The sequence below is a fragment of the Otolemur garnettii genome, unplaced genomic scaffold (assembly GCF_000181295.1).
Source record: "Otolemur garnettii isolate 467f Iridium unplaced genomic scaffold, OtoGar3 scaffold00056, whole genome shotgun sequence".
In the NCBI taxonomy this organism is placed as follows: domain Eukaryota; kingdom Metazoa; phylum Chordata; class Mammalia; order Primates; family Galagidae; genus Otolemur; species Otolemur garnettii.
Window position 1 is genome coordinate 721,291 of NW_003852451.1, and position 17,071 is coordinate 738,361.

Sequence of the window (17,071 nt, forward strand, 5' to 3'; positions counted from 1 at the left end):
ATTATAAGAGGCACAAGGTACAACATACAAGATATCAACATGATATACTGAGTGTTTCAATTTTAATATAGTTTTTTTCTTTCTTAAAACATGTCCACATTTTCTCAGCCCCCTCTCACATATATAAAATGCCATTAGAGGAGAACTTATTTATCAATAGACAGGAAACATTTCAAAGCATTTGAATTGCTCAAATTCTGAGCTGACTAGTAGGAAGCAAAGTATTGTCTATATAATTCTCTCTTGTTTATGGGTAAGGAAATAATAGCATCATTTTTTCTCACTCAATTTGGGACTTCAAGGAAAGGTTAAATTATAAAACCTACACACCTTCCTTAAAGCAACTCATCAATTGTAAACATTCCCTTAAAACTATTGAGTGGGTGTTATGGAGTCTTGTGATAGGAGATTGAAAGTTTAAGTTCACTAAGACATTCAAAAAAGAAGATGCATGGTTTATGGCCATAGTTCCGCAGCTCCCATGGCATTTTGTTGCATGGGTCAGCAGTTGCTGTCACACTGGGTCAGCTGTGGACCACACTGACCATGAAGGGCTCTGCATGGGGTGGGGGTGGGGGGTCAACTCCCCGCTCGATTGACACAGAATGCTATCTCGTCCCACAGGCTTACGTGTACGAGCTGGGCTCAAGCACTTTTTCTCACCGACTGGCAGGGCATACAGACACTGTCACCAGTGTGGCCTTCAACCCGTCTGCACCCCAGGTACGGTGTGTGTGTGTGGGGGGGTCGTCTCTGCTGCATGCAGGGCTTATACCAGCGTTGTTGTATCTGTCAGACTTTATTTTGGTGGAATTTTATAATATTTAGGGTCACATACCAGTTTCCACTGAGTACAGGGAGAACTTAGGAATGAAATCTCCTCTGTAGTTTAGGCCTGTGCTACTCCTTGCCTGTGGCTGTATGGTGTGAAACACAGGAAAACACAGAGACACCTGTGGCCACATACGGCTACATGTACACTGAGATGAACACCGTGGCTAACACTGCAGAGAGCAAGGGGGCAGTAAGAGTAGAACTTTGAAGTTGTCAAGGAAAGAATTTGAATATGGAACAAAACCACAGGATTTAAAGAAACCATCTATATTAGGAGCAAAGATGGAAAGACAGTAACATTTGCAAATCAATCGTATAGAAAATGAATGGCCTTGTGTTAATGTCAGGGGAGATGTTTGTGGGAGAGACAAAAGTATTAAGTGTCACACTTGAGTATTTGGGACTATCAGCTTCATTTTCTGTGGTTGGGATGGGGGCTTTGATTGTGAGAACAGCCTCGTTGTGGGACCCTTCTCAGTACCAAGGTGTGTGACTGAGGGTGGCACACCCCTGTGTCTCTCCAACCTTCTTTCCACTGAGCAGTGTGGGGTTGCTGTCCAGCGCCTGGTGCCGTGCCTGCCACGTGTTTACCTCTGTGTATGGAGTCCTGAAAACATAAATAAACATAAGCCAATAAATCCTGTCCCATTGCACTGTGACTGGAAGGCTCCCAGCACCTGCTTCCATCAGGACCTGGGTTTTTCTCTGCGGCCCCTGCAGGAGCGGGTCCCCGCCGGGCCAGTGCTGAGAAGCTGCCTTCACTGGCGCTGAGACTGCCACTCACCTGCGAGGCTCTTCTTGGTGACGTTTGCTGCCATCGCCTGCTCTGAAGTGTCTAGTGCTTTGTTTTAATTTCTTTTGAGGAGTCCTGTGAGTAACATTCTAAATGGAGGCATGGTCACTAATGAAAGGAGGAGAGAAAGAGCTGCTGGCAGGTGGGGTGCAGATGGCAGCTGCTCTGAAGACTCAGCACTTGGTATCTGACCAGCTCTTAGAGTCAGTGAGCTGAGAGAGCTTTTCGAATACTTAAAAACCTTTGATTAGAAAAAACATGTGTGGCCTCCAAGATTATCTGAGTAACTGAAGGAAATAAATGTGCAGTTAGGCAAGAAGGGCAGGAGCCCAGGCTGCCAGGCTGCTGGGATGGGAGGAGGCACGGGCACCCTGGGCTCCAGGGGAGGCCACCGTGAGCCAGCAGGTGAGCTGAGTGTGATCCTGGCCTCGTGGAGAGCAGGTGAGGAGCAGGAGGAGGAGGAACTGGAGTGAGGGTGAGACGACCATGTACTGGGGCAGGAGCTCGGGCCCAGGGCCAGGTGGTGCACCTGGGCTGCTGGTGGAGGCTCCCTTTCCCGCTGTGTGGCCTCTCCATGGAGTGCTCAAGTGACCTGGGCACAGGACAGGTGGCTTCAGGAACGAAGCAAAGCAAATGAGACAGAGACTGAGCAGGAGGGTGCAGAAGCCGCACAGAGGCCCCTGGCGTTGGTGCCAATCGCCACGGCTGGACCAGGAGCCTCCCTGGGGGGTGCACACTTTTGTACTGCTAGAAACACAGCAGACACTTAATAGGGCAGTTTACTGAGTGAACGGATGCGTTAAGATAATAATAACATACCAACATTCTATGTTTATATGTTTTCCATGATGCAAAAAATTCCATCTCTGACAACTTTTATATTTGCAACTAGACAAGTATAATTGTTGGTTCCTTATGAACTTTTAGAATTTCCTCTTCTTTGCTGCTCTTTTTTTCCTTCCCCCCCCACTTTCTCCTGCGTGTGCCATTTAGCTTCCTGTCGGCTTCCTCCCAGGACAGTATATCAAACAACTGAACACAGTTTTAATTTTCATAGACAGAATTAAAATCATTAGTTGGCATGACCTGCAGTAAGTTAAAGTATGTTTTCTGATCACCAAGTTTTCTCAGGTTTGGGAAATATTAGTAGTTACTGAACTATGTGTCACCTACATAGTTAAATGGAATAAAATTAAGATTTTCAAATAACCTCAAAGTTTCTGTTAAAAATAATCATGGTAATGCAGCAGTTAGGGTGGCAGGGTGTCCCTCTGTGGAACGTCTCCCCTGTAACAGCAATGAGAACATTCACAGAAAAGGTCAAAGTCCACTCTGTTAAGCCTCTGGAAATCAGCAAAAGACTTGCAACAATCCGTTTATTCAAAGAAAAAAATGGCTAAGTCTTGTAAAAACAATGACTTTTGAAGTTTATGCTGCATAATTTAATGAAAAGGGAGGGCTTGGCATGGGGGAGCAGAAGCAACTCCCCTAGGAGGCACAGGTGGACCTGGGGCTGGGGCCGCCCTCCACGGGTCCTCTCAGTGGTGCCTGGGCACCACAGTTCTGAGAGGAAGGTGGACAGTGCCGGTGCTCTCCACACAAGCCCAGTTTACTCCGACGTGATGTGCAACCACACACACGAAGGGCGGCACTGCGTCTGGTCAGAGCTGGTGCTGTACACACCTAGTGCGCCCCCTTAACAGACCGGCCAGGGAGGGACCTCTGGGGCACGACAATTTTGGTGAGTGGAGCTCTGGCGGGGTGGCTGATTCCTGTATCAGTTATGACCACCTTTTCAGAGTTTTGTAGCACAGGTCCAGACCAACCAAGTTCTGACTGGTTCCAGTAATGTTCTGTCTTTTTCCCACACCTCCCGTGAATTTGATTTAAATAATATTATGATAAATTGTCACCTCCACAATTACTATTTTTTCAAAATGGGATGTTTTGCTGGATTTTTTTAAAGGCTTCTTAGTATTATATCCTGATGCTGAGACCTTTGATCTGTACCCTGAGTCTGTGATCAAGCATATAGCTGGCGCCCTTGGGCTGCGTCCCTCACAGGAGCAGGAAGGCCTGAGCCCTGCTGACTGCTTGTGAGCTTGCTGTTCCCTGGTGAGGAAAGACACATGGACACATATCTGAGTGCAGGTTACACCAGCCCTTTGCTGGCCTTCGGGCTTGTGAGGAGAAGCTCTGTAGAACCAAGCTCAACCAGTGAGCAGAGCGCCCATAACATATGCAGAGAGGGTTCGCAGTGGGGAGCTCAGAGCTCCATTTGTTTCTGTAAAACAAATGTTTATTGGGCTGTGGAAGTCTTTTTTTTTTCTTAACCTCAATCTCCCTGGGTCATTAAGATAAAGAAGGATCATTAGAACTACTGGTCTTGTGTATTTTACAAGGTCACTTGGGGAAAATGTGAGATAATAACCAAGCTCCTGTTGGAGACCTTCCCAGGGTGAGGTGCTGGGTCCCATCCTGGCTCTGTGTCCTGCCCTGGCGCTGGGTCCTGCCCTGGTGCTGTGTCCTGTCCTGGCTCTGTGTCCTGTCCTGGTGCTGTGTCAGGTCCTAGCTCTGTGTCCTGTCCTGGCGCTGGGTCCTGTCCTGGCTCTGAATCCTGTCTTGGGGCTGTGTCCTGTCCTGGCTCTGTGTCCTGTCCTGGCTCTGGGTCCTGTCCTGGCTCTGGGTCCTATCCTAGCTCTGGGTCCTGTCCTGGCTCTGTGTCCTGTCCTGGGGCTGGGTCCTGTCCTGGCTCTGGGTCCTGTCCCTGGCTCTGTATCCTGTCCTGGCTCTGGGTCCTGTCCTGGCTTTGTGTCCTGGCCTGGCACTATGCACTGTTCTATTGGGACCCAGACAGACCACATATCTCATACGTGTCACAAAGTTTGTGTCAACAGCACTGTGACTTTAATGCCCAGTGCACCTGAGGCCTACCATGCAGCTCTTGTAAAATCTGTTACATGCTGCGCACACTTATAAAAAATGTATTGTTTTGCCATTTCCATTTAAGTGTTTATTTAAAAGTCCTTCTTGAAGCTGGAATAGGAAACTTATAGAGAGATCGATGTGCCCTCATCCCAATCTCGGCTGAGTTTAGCAGTTCTTTCACAGGGGTCCAGCCACAGTTCCCTGTCCCCTCACACTCTCCAACAGGAACTGGGGCCTTGTCCACTCCCCAGGCCCTGCTCTGTCTTGAAGATAAGCCTCTCTGGGATTTTCATAACAGCAAGGCTGTGGCCTGAACTGGGGGTGTGCATGAAAAAGTGAACTTTATGTGGGGTCCTTTTGTGCCATCCCAACGCTGGCATCCACTGGGGTTCACCTGCCTTATTCTCTCAAGTTCTGTGGCACTTTCCAACCTAAGATCTTAAAACTACCAACACTTTTCCCCGTAAAAATGTTCTGGTGGTTTAAATAAATACTGTTTATTTTTTGATAAATACTATTAATAGTTTCTTATCACTGCTGAAGTAAATCCCTGCAGACTGGTGGCCATGCCAGCACTGATCTGTTACCCATGGCTCTAGCAGTCAGAAGTTCGACAGGGTTCCCTGGGCTGACCTGAAGGGGCAGGCTGGTTTTTCCTGGTGGCTCTGAGGAAGTGGTTTCTTTGCCTTTTTCAGCTTCTGGAGGCTGCTGCATTTCGGGCTCCGGGCCTCCTTTGGTCAGCAGAGCCACGGGCACCAGTGCCGGGCTCCACCTTCTTCCATGCAGAGAGCTTTGTGAGGACATCTGGTCCTTGGATTGCACTGGCTGGTCCAGAATGCTCTCTCCATCTCAGGATGTGTGACTCTCCTCACATCCGCAAAGTCCCTTCTTCCTGTGTTTGGCCACAGGCACACGGGTTCATGGAGGCCCTGGGCACACCTTGGGGCCTCTGTGCTGACTTCTGACCACCGCTATAGTACCTCCGTGCAGATGTCACTTGTCAGGCGGCCTTGCCTGCCTAAGTGGTCACCCATCTCACTCACTTTCCTGATCCCTCTTCTCCCCACCCTTGGCTCAGTGGGATCCCTTGAGCTCAGGAGTGCAGGTATCTGTCCCCTAGAATGAGGGCTGCTCTCCCAAGTCTCCTCTTGCTGCTCCTGAGCAAACTAGAGAGAGTCTTTCTTCCTATAACCAGTTTTCATTCACATAAAATAGTTACCTATCTGTATGATTCACAAGTTTTTATATTTCTCTGTGTACTACTGATAAACTCCTTGAGGAAAGTTACCATGTTTTCTTCTTTGGATAAAATGAATGATTTGAAATTTTCACTTGCAAAGACCCCCTGAGTCCCACGGCAGGTTCACTAGCATGTGGGATGCACACTTGCACACAGAGGTGGCCCAGGCCCCGCCTTGAACCCACAGACAGGAGGTGCAGCAATTTCAGCAGAGGAGAAACGAAGTTGATCGGTGGGTGGGTGAAAAGGTTTCATGGGAATTGGCTCATGCAGCAGTGGAAGCTGAGGAGTCCCTTGCCCCACCCTCTGCAATGTGGCAGTGGTGCTATGACTCCATCTGCATCTTAGAACTAAAGGACCAAGAGTGAGGGAGTAGGACCTGGTGTCAGTTCCAGATCCAAGTGGGAGACTAGTGTCCCAGCTCCAGCAGGCTGTGGGAGACTGACAGAGGGTGCATGTCTTCCCCCTCAGCAGATCCTCACTGCCTCCCTCCTCACCTCATGAATTTCAGGTGACTCCCTGGATTTTAGTACTTGTTTGCAGGGATAAGCTGTTGTCCTGCAGACGTATTTTCCTGGCTGTGTGGCTGCTTTTGCAGAGTCTTGGTTGGATGAGTTGAGTTGGTACCCGACGGGTAAGTGTGAGCTAGACCCTGCATAAATGCTGGGGGTAGAAGAGTCCTATCCACCACACACTTGCTGGGTGCTAGGAGGTGCTCTCTAGATTTGCAAGCCTGGTTATGCAGTATTCCTGAAGATCTGGCCATGTTGGGAAGGGGCACAGAGCTCATTTGCCTTAATCCTGGGAGCTCCAATTCAGAGTGAGCCGGCTGCAGATGTGGTGACCACTCACTGTGTGCCAGGGATGAAAGGCAGGAGAGAGTCCATGACCAGCCTTTGTGGTTGTTAATAAGTTTTAATTGTGAGCCATATCCCATTTCAAAAGCTAAAGTTTTGAGCCTCTCAGAATAATTGCTAGATGTGGTTAAAAAAATAGTGATTTTTGTCACTATTATTGCTCAATTGTCAAAATAGGACTTGTGAGTCTTTGGAGGAAAAGTACTGTGCTAGTACAATGGAAGTAGTGCTAGAGGCAAGACGGCTCAACAGTGAGTGGGGAGCCCGTCAGCTCCAGAGGAAGTGGCTGCTTGGCTTAGTCTCCGAGGTGGTGATGGCACACCTGGGTGTCCTGCCAGGACAAGCAGCTATGGGCCACAGGGCCTGGCCACTGGCGATTTAGAAAGGTGTTGTCAGCTTTGATTTATTGGACATTCAGGGGACATTGGTATACTTGTCATAAGAGATACCAGTTTAGTTATTTAACTGTTGAGGGCGGGATCATAAATTCAAGAATCTTCTTTGTGAAATTATCCTGGTGAAGACTGTAGCCAAACAAGACTTAGTTCTAGCAAAAGAAATGCAGGGCAGATGTATCTCAACCAGGATGCAAACGATAAAACTATGGCGTGAACCAGTGTGTGCCTGAGCTTGAAGGTGTGAGGTGCAGATGGGGCCCTGTTCATATAAGAAATTCTGTGAAGATTGTCAGGAAAGAGCAGCTTAGCAGTGTGGATTATTTAAAACTATACCATTTTGTTTGCAAATATTTGGGGACTTTTACAAGGTCTTTCTTTTGAATCTGTCTAGTTTAATGCTATGTGAACAGAGAATATACTTTGTAAGGTTTGAATCTATTGACCTTTGTTTTGTGTCCTGTGTACACCTGGAAAGAATGGGTATTTTGCTATTAGTTCTGGAGTGTTCTGTGCATATTAGCAAGTTAGTTAATAGCGTTCCTCAAATCTTCTACACCAATGGTTCTCCACCTTCCTAATGCCGCAACCCTTCACACGTTATACATGTCACAAATTCTATATGGTATTATTATCAATTTTGTTTAAATACATACCTTTTAGAGAGAATAAAAAATTCTATATATTTGCCCATATAGTTCCTCAGAAAATCTTTAGAGTCTTTATATTCTTATCTCTAAAATTAGATTGCTGAATTATGTGATCCCTGTGGGTCTTCAACAGCTCTCTCCTCAACTAAGCGGGTTGTTGCAGTGTGGAAGCATGGAGCTCAGTGTGTGGTTCTGTGGGTGAGTCTATAATGCATAAGACTATCTGCTTTACTCTCAGACATGGCTCAGATGGGTGCAGATAGCAAAGCCATCTGATGATGACGGGACACACTGGGCATGTGCTGGAGTCTTGGGGCAAACTGACTCAGCCTAGTGTTCCCACAGTGGAAGAGTGGGTGCCAGCCGATCCTTGTCTGGGTTCAGACCCATGAGGCACTGTCTCTGTCCTTGGCTCCGCTGGGCACTCTGGGCACTTCTTGTTACTCTCCTGCCTGCCAAAAGGGACCTCACTTGGGTTCCTCGTCTGAGCCATGTGCACAAGTCCCATTTTACATTTGTAGACAAAATGGCTTGAGTTCAGTTTAAGCACTTACTTGTTCTTATTCGGTGCTGTGTTCTTCACCATTCTTAAATGCTTGCTTTCTTTATTCATCACAACCTTAAGAAGTGGGGGCCTAGTCACCTTGACACACATATTGCAGTTAAGGAAACTGCAGCACAGAGAGCTTAATTCTTGGACAGATTCCAGCACTTGGTCAGGGGATAAGCTGGGTTCACACCTCACCATCTGATTTCAGCCCTGTCTTCTGAAGCACTGGGCCCCTCTGTACCTCCAGCCACAGAGCTGGGCAGGAACAGGAGAGGGTGTTGGTTTCACCACCAGAGAGGACCAGGGAGTGAAAAAGGGGAGGAGAGGTGCCCAGAACTTTATAAGGCACACACAACGGCATAGACCATGTCTGACTTATTATGGACATGCAAGAACTGGAAAATGTTTTCCTCCTTAGATTTATTGACTAGAACTGAATTCTAAATCAAAATTTCAAAAACATTGCTTGTCTCTACTCTGAGAGGTAGCTTAGATTCTATTTTTATTAATGTGGCATCGATGGTGTTTTTCTTTCCTCATGGCTGAGTGGTTTCAAAGCTGTGCTTCATGTAGAATATTCTGATTCTGATGAGTGTTATTTCCAGATACTTCCTGTCTCATCATGCCACATCATAAAAGTTAATCTCATTCCTAAGGAATCTACACTACCTTCCTTTTGGAAAATGTTCTGCAGATTCTGGCAAAGTCAGAAGCCAAGCCACGAAATTAAATGCTGCGCAGGCTGGAGGAAGGGCTGGCTAGCCAGTGGCATGTGGCCCATTTCAACATTCAGGTAATTTCTGTAATAGCCAAAGGGAGCCCTCCACCAGCACGGCCCTCTCACTATAACACAGGCAAAAGCCTCTCAAACAGCACTTCAAGATGAAGCATAAATAAGGCCTTGACTTCAACATTGGTGACTACTGGCAAAATTTCTTCACCAGAAAGGGAAGGAAGCCGAACTGTGGACCTGGGAGGACATTATTATTTTTGTGCACCATCCAGGGCCTCTCAGGACTCCAATTTCTAAGTGGAGCGTGTTTCGTTCTACAGAACAAAAGATTTTTAGCTCGAGTCATTAACAGCAGAATGTATTCCAGGATTCAGATTTGAATGATTTGCCTCTCCCCAACAGTAGTCAAAATGGAAAATCTGTCACTCTGGATTTATGGCTTACGTACTCTGGATAGGTACTGGGTTTGTCTTAGCCAAAACCCACACGAATGATTGGGTTGGAAAGTCATGGTACACAAAATGTAATTGCATAAAAATCTGCTCGAGTGTTTTTGAAAAAAGATTTCTGGGCTTCTACCCCAAATGCCCTATTTCAATAGATCCATAGAAAAGCTTAGAAGTTTGTATTTTCATCTCAGGATTCTGTTGCTGCTGTGTCTCCTTGTTGAGGGCTCTGCGCCAGGTCACTGGAGGTGGCCCTGTCCTCTGAAGTGGCCCTGTCCCCTGCAAGTGGACTGTCCCCTGCAGGTGGGCTGTCCTCTATATGTGGGCTGTCCCCTGCAGGTAGACTGTCCTCTGCAGGTAGAATGTCTTCTGCATGTGGGCTGTCCTCTGCATGTGGACTGTCCCCTGCAGGTGGACTGTCCTCTGCATGTGGACTGTCCTCTACAGGTAGACTGTCCTCTGCAGGTGGACTGTCCCCTGCAGGTAGACTGTCCTCTGCAGGTGGACTGTCCCCTGCAGGTAGACTGTCCTCTGCATGTGAGCTGTCCTCTGCATGTGGACTGTCCCCTGCAGGTAGACTATCCTCTGCAGGTAGACTGTCTCCTGCAGATGGGCTGTCCTCTGCAGGTGGGCTGTCCTCTGTAGTTGTGCTGTCCTGTGCATGTGGACTGTCCTCTGCAGGTGGACTGTCCTCTGTAGTTGGGCTGTCCTCTATAGTTGGGCTGTCCTCTGCAGGTGGGCTGTCCTCTGTAGTTGGGCTGTCCTGTGTAGGTGGGCTGTCCTCTTCAGGTGGACTGTCCTCTGTAGTTGTGCTGTCCTGTGCAGGTGTACTGTCCTCTGTAGTTGGGCTGTCCTGTGCAGGTGGACTGTCCTCTGCAGGTGGACTGTCTTCTGCCTAGCTCTAGGTTTCAGCAGTGCCTCCTCACCACACGTGCTTTGTTGGCAAGGACTGTGGGGTCTGAGCACGGGGCTGGTCTGAGCCCAGTAGGGCCCCAACTACTCACTGCTGGCAGTGATGTTGTAAGCACTGATGTGAATCTTATTTAACAGTAAATGTTAAATGTGGTGTTGTGAGGTCATAGATTCAGGCTTGTGTATCAAACTGTAGCAAAAGCCAAACAGTATGACACAGAGTCTGGAGGCAGAGGGAGTTTTGTCTGCTGTGGTGGGAGGGAGAAAATGAGAGAAAGGCTCTCTGAATTGCCCTCGTCACAGAGGCGGAGCTGTGCTTTCCTGGGGTGGGGGGTAAGGTGGGGGCACCTGTGTCTGTTCTGGTGTTGGGCTGTGCTGTGAGGGCATCCTGGCTTGTGCTAGGACAGCATCCTTCTGGGAACAAGCTGGAGGGTTCCCTGGGACCCTGGTGTTGTCTCTTTCTGCTCAGCAAAGAAAGTGCGTCTGCAGCCAGTCAGAGTGGGTATTTCACTGACCAAGTGTTCATAGAACAAACAGCACTTGGGGGTGTCATGTTGTAGTTGTAATTGTCACTTGTCCTTGGGTTCTTCAAGGGAAGGATAGTTTTCATTTTTTTTATTCTTGTTAGTCAACTTAATCACCAATATAGACCCGGTGCTCAAGGATACTGGTAAAATAAATGAATCCATATTATGTATTATGATAACAATTATTCTAACGACTTTATTTTGACATTGCTTAGAAATTATGGTGTTTTTTATCTGAAAGTATTGATCTCATTATGGAGGCAAAAATGCACAAATCCCACACAGAATTCTGGAAAACAAAATCCTTATAGTCAGTCTACTTTTAAAACATTTATAACAGTAAATCACTAGGAATAAGTGAATTTTGTTGAAAATGAGGCTTCAATGTGCATGTACCCAGGGAGGCTTTGTGTTTTGATTTGGACAGGTCATCCTGCTTTGTGATCACTTGATATACTTCGTGACTTGGTGGGTGCTGCTGGTGCACTCACCAGAGCCCAAGGCGCATGCTGTGTGGCAGTGGGGTCTGGGCACTAAAATGCTTAAGTCTCCTAAGGTCAGACATGCTTTAGTGTTTTTATTTGGTTATGTCCTATGCTATTTCAATATTTAAAATCGCATTTTTCTGGTAAGGGTTAGATAGGAGGTACCAGAGTCGATGAGTAAGGCTGTTAATCAAAGCACATGTGCAATCACCTGGCACTGTGCCAACCAGTTGCAGCTCGTTTCTGCATTTCCTTGATCAGAGGACTCACCTGTGCCATGCTAACTGGCACCTCTTCTTAAACACACTTCTGGTGTGCCCTTGGTGTGCCGCATGCAGTTGTGCCCATCTGCCACCCTGCCCGCCAACCCTCTAAGCCTTCCAGATCCTGAGGCTGAAGGTAACATGTGCTGGGCACAGACTAACCACATGTCTCCAGCCCTGCTTATGGCATTTGCTATTGAATTTCTTTGCTTGCCTTGACTGGGGAAGAGCATTCTGCTCAGTTGTTACTTCACTGCCTCAGATCATCATGGCTTCTTTGTTAATCTGTTTGCTCATGCTAAATTTTAGCAGAACTAAAACCATAGTACATTAAAAACAGTGACTCAAGCGATTGTAAAGTATAATTTCATTTAGAGGAGTTGGGGATCGTCAGAAGCACAGATCCCATTTCAGGCCTCTGGCCTCTGGTCCTTACCAGCATTCTTTCCATTGCTTCTTTCTGCCTCTTCCAAATGTCAGGATGGTGCCAGGGCTTTGGACGGCGATGTGCAGTGTCAGCGGTGAACTGCGGCAGTTGCTCTCTCTGAGGTGTTTATGGAAGTGTGTTCAGATCGTACCTTAAGAATCACCCTGTGCTTCACCAGCAGAATGTCATGTTGGGTAAAGTCACAATCTATGTAACATTCACGGCAGTTCCTACACATAGAAGAGAAACCAGGGCAGAGAGGTTGGGACTGACCTGGCTACTCGGTACCAAACAGCAAAGAGGGTTTTGAAGCAGAAATCCTATATCCAAGACCAGAACTCTTGCTGTGATGCTAGGACTGCTATCTACTTGTCTCTGCCTTTCCGTGTTACTGTTATGTGCAGAACCTCTATAAGTCAACCAGCCCGGGGATGCAATAAACCGGGCAGCATACAGAGGTGGTCACTGCAGGAACTGGGACTGCTGTGCTGATACTCAAGTGGTACATGTCCAGTCTGTGAAAATTAGGTCACCTTTAGGAGATGGTCAGTGCAGGGAGGGTTGGTCACTGCAGGAATTGGGACTGCTGTGCTGATACACAAGTGGTACTTGTCTGGTCTGTGAAAATTAGGTCACCTTTAGGAGATGGTCAGTGCAGGGGGGGTCAGCATGGAGGTTCTACTGTGACTGTGCATACTCTGAGGTGTGGGTGCTCCTCTTTGCTAAGAATCAGAATGGTGCCAGGCCTTTCCTGCAACACGTGCATTAAACAGGAAGGCTGCATGTGACCACAGGGAGCTGGTGCACAGGCTTGGGACAGGGTCCCTCTGGAAGGCAAGGACTCTGGTCACTTCACAAGCACTGCCCAGAGGACACACTGAGGATTAGTGTGTTCTAACCCTAACAGTTCCTAAGGGCAGTTTTCAAGTGTTGAGATCATGTACCCGGTGTGCACCCTCCCTGCCTCCCCCTCTTCCTACTTCCACACTCACATAGGGACATCCTTAGGTCACTCATGAAGCACCAGCCAGCAGCTAGGGACTGACCTATAAGCTGGTACCCCTGCTGGGGACTGACCTGGAAGCTGATGCCTGCCTGCAACTGGGGACTGATCTGTAAGTTGGCACCCACCAGCAGCTGGGGACTGACGTATAAGCTGGCACCCCTGCTGGGGACTGACCTGGAAGCTGGTGCCTGCCAGCAGCTGGGGACTGACCTGTAAGATGGAGTCCACCAGCAGCTGGGGTCTGACCTGTGAGCTGCCGCCCGCCAGCAGCTGGGGACTGACCTGTAAGATGGAGTCCACCAGCAGCTGGGGTCTGACCTGTAAGCTGCTGCCCACCAGCAGGTGGGGACTGACCTGTAAGCTGGCACTTGCCAGCAGCTGGGGTCTGACCTGTAAGCTGCCGCCCGCCAGCAGCTGGGGACTGACCTATAAGCTGGTGCCTGGCACTGTAGCGCTCTGAGCCTATGTGACCCAGCCTTGGAAGAAGGTATGGTTCTCCCTTCTGTGGGGAGACAGAGGTCATCTAAACCAGTTAAAGCTCCCAAATCGCCTGCAGGTGGGCGTGTAGGTGCTTATCTATTGCTTTCATGTCAGTATTGAGTACATTACAAAAGAAAGACAATTCAATTCAAGTGGGGGGAGGAGGATGAAGGAAGGGATGGGTGAGCTCTCACCTGTTGGGTGCAACATGGGGTAGATGGCACACCTCCTGGGTGAGGGCACAACTACAACCTGGACTTTACCTAACAAATGCAAATGATGTAACCTAATCATTTGTACCCCCATATTAATCTGAAATAAAAGAAGGAACTCTGAAATCTCAAGACTACACGCACATAAATGCAACTTTATTATTTGTACAGATAGGGTGACAAAATCCAACTAACAGTGTTTAAACATTAGGTAGCAGAAGAAGCTGATGGGTAATTATTAATATATAATAATAAATTAGGCTCCAAAGAGGCTGGGGAATGATTTGGAGCAAGCCCTTCATCGAGACAGAGCCAGTGTGGAGCCTGCAGCTCACAGCCTTAGGTGAGTTGTTGGACCTTTATTGTTACCATTGCTTCCATCAAGAGTTGCTATGTGAATTTATTTAGCAAATGCTTGTATCGACTGTGGGCTGCATGACTGTTGAAAAATAGTCATTGAGGGGGATTCTGGGAAGATGGCCGACTGGTAGCAACCCTGGTCAGAGGCTCCTGAGCAAAGAAAGAAAAACTGGTTGGAATCAGAATATAGGAAGCCAAAGACGGGGAGCTGAGCCCAGAAAGAAGTTCGGCAAGCTGTAAATCCAAGGAAGATTGTTTAAGAACACAAAATACAGGTACAAAGTGGGCCCCAGAACTGCTTGCTAGAGCCACCCGCCTCCCATGGGTGGCGGGTGGCCACAGAGAAGTCCCCTGTGCCGGGAAGGCACAGAACGACTTGGCAGAGCCTTCCACAGCCCTGCGGGTGGCAGCGGACGAGTCCCCCACTCTGGGAGGACCCAGAACTGCTTGCTAGAGCTGCGCACCCCACAGGCAACAGAGGAGACCCCTGCTCCAGGGCTCTGGGTGGGTCCAGAACCGCTTGCTAGAGCCGCAAGTCTCCCATGGGCAGCGGATGGCCAGAGAGGAGTTCCCCTGCTCTGGGAAGCCACAGAAGTACTTGCTAGAGCCTTGCGCACCCCTGCGGGTGGCGGCAGATGAGTCCCCCATTCTGGGAGGACCCAGAACTGCTTGCTAGAGCCGCACACCCCACAGGCAGCAAAGGAGACCCCAGCTCCAGGGCTCTGGGCAGGTCCAGAACCGCTTGCTAGAGCCGCAAGCCTCCCGTGGGCAGCGGGTGACCAGAGAAGAGTTCTCCTGCTCTGGACAGCCTCAGAAGTACTTGCTAGAGCCTTGCGCACCCCCACAGGTTGCGGTGGACGAGTCCCCCACACTGGGAGGACCCAGAACTGCTTGCTAGAGCCGTGGGCCCACGGGCGGCAGACTAGATCCCTGCTCTAGGGTTCTGGGCAGGTGCAGAACTGCGTGCTAGAGCCACACAACTCCTGCAGGTGGTGGGTGGCCACAGAGTACTTCCCCTGCTACGGGTAGCCACAGAACCAATTGCTAGAGCCTTGCGCACCCCTGCGGGTAGTGGCAGACGAGTCCCTCACTCTGGGAGGGCTCAAAACTGCTTGCTAGAGCCGCACGCCCCACGGGCGGCAGAGTAGACCCCTGCTCCAGGGCTCTGGGCGGGTGCAGAACTGCTTGCTAGAGCCGCACACCTCCTGCATGCAATGCGTGGCCACAGAGGACTTCCCCTGCTCTAGGCAGGCGCAGAACCACTTGATAGAGCCTTGTGCACCCCCGCAGGTGGCAGCGGACAAGTCCCCCACTCTGGGAGGGCCCAGAACTGCTTGCTAGAGCCGTGCACCCTATAGGCGGCAGAGTAGATCTCTACTCCAGGGCTCTGGGCGGGTGCAGAACTGCTTGCTAGAGCTGCACACCTCCTGTGGGCTGCAGGTGGCTGTAGAGGACTTCCCCTGCTCCAGGCAGGCACAGAACTACTTGTTAGAGCCTTGCGCACCCCGCGGGCAGTGGCAGAGGAGTCCCCCACTCTGGGAAGACCCAGAACTGCTTGCTAGAGCAGCCCACCCCACAGGCGGCCAAGGAGATTCCCACTCCAGGGCTTTGGGTGGGCCCAGAACTGCTTGCTAGCACCACGGATGTCCTGCGGGCAGTGGCAGAAGAGTCCACCATTCCAGGCAGACCCCAAACAGCCTTCTAGAGACACGTACACCCCACGGGGGCCAGTAGAGGAGTTCCCTGCTCCAGGCACCTGTGCTGGGTGGGCCCAGAACTGCTTGCTAGAGCCACGTGTGCCCTACAGGAGGCGGTGGAGGAGTCTTCTGCTCTGGGCGGGACCAGAACTGTTAGAGCCACGTGTGTCCCACAGATGGTGGTGGAGGAGTTCCCCACTCTGGGCTCCCATGCTGGGAGGGAATAGATTGGCTTGCTAGTGCTGCACGCGTCCAACAGGCCACGGTGAAGACGTCCTCCACTCCCCCCAGCTACTCTGGTGGGGCCGAACTAAGACTGATCTGGTCTCTCACATACCCTACACTACTGCTGCCATTCACCCCACCCCCTGGCTGCTCCAGGGTGCTGAACTAGGACTGATCCACCTACTACCGATCTCCTGCCCCCGGTTGCCCCAGTAGGCTGAACGAGGTCTAATCCGGCCACGCACACTCCCATGCAGCTGCTGCCATTCCACTGCACCCCAGTTTTCCCAGCACCAGAGAACTGGGAGTTGACAACAGACACGCTCTGCCTCTATCTTTGGGCAACCAGAAGAAGCCACCAACTGAATAGTTCTGATAAGGCCTCCAAACAAGGTAAACTCAGAATGGGGCAGAATCAGCAGAAAAACTCTGGCAATTCGAATAACCAGAATAGATCAACTCCCCCAAGGAAAAATGGGGCAGACATAATTGAAGACCCCATCCACAAGCAAATGGCTGAAATGTCAGAAATCAAGTTCAGAACGTGGATAGCAAATAAGATTAACAGGATGGAAGAAAAGAAGGACGTAGAAGTTCAAGAAATTATTGAAAAGATTTCTCAAGAAATTATTCAAAACATTTCTCAAGAAATTATCCAAAAGATATCTCAAGAAATCATTCAAAAGATGTATCAAGAACTCAACAATTTCAAAGATAAAATGATCAAAGATTTTGAAACACTGAGACAAGAGATTGCAGCCCTCAAGGATCTGAAAGACACAGTGGAATCCCTCCGTAACAGAGTGGAACACGCAGAAGAAAGGATCTCCAATTCTGAAGACAAAGCTTTTGAAGAAGCCCAGGAATGCAAATATCAAAAGGAATGGAGAGCAAAAACGGATCTCACTCTCAGAGAGCTCTCAGATAATTCGAAGAAAACTAATATTTGCTTTATAGGAATCCCTGAAGGTGATGAAGTTGCTTCACAAAACACTGAGGCTCTTCTTCATGAAATTATGAAAGAGAACTTTCCAGACATGCCAAGAGATTC

The 17,071-nt window shown here is 49.1% G+C and overlaps 1 protein-coding gene across 1 annotated transcript in view; it reads left to right on the plus strand.

Annotated features, from left to right (window-relative positions):
- The window catches only part of WDR27 (WD repeat domain 27), a 147,793-nt gene that overhangs the window by 71,898 nt on the left and 58,824 nt on the right, over positions 1-17,071 (plus strand). The window contains exon 24 of the mRNA XM_012806750.2: positions 625-723. Coding sequence (XP_012662204.1) covers positions 625-723 — 99 coding nt within the window. The remainder of the gene's footprint in view (positions 1-624; positions 724-17,071) is intronic.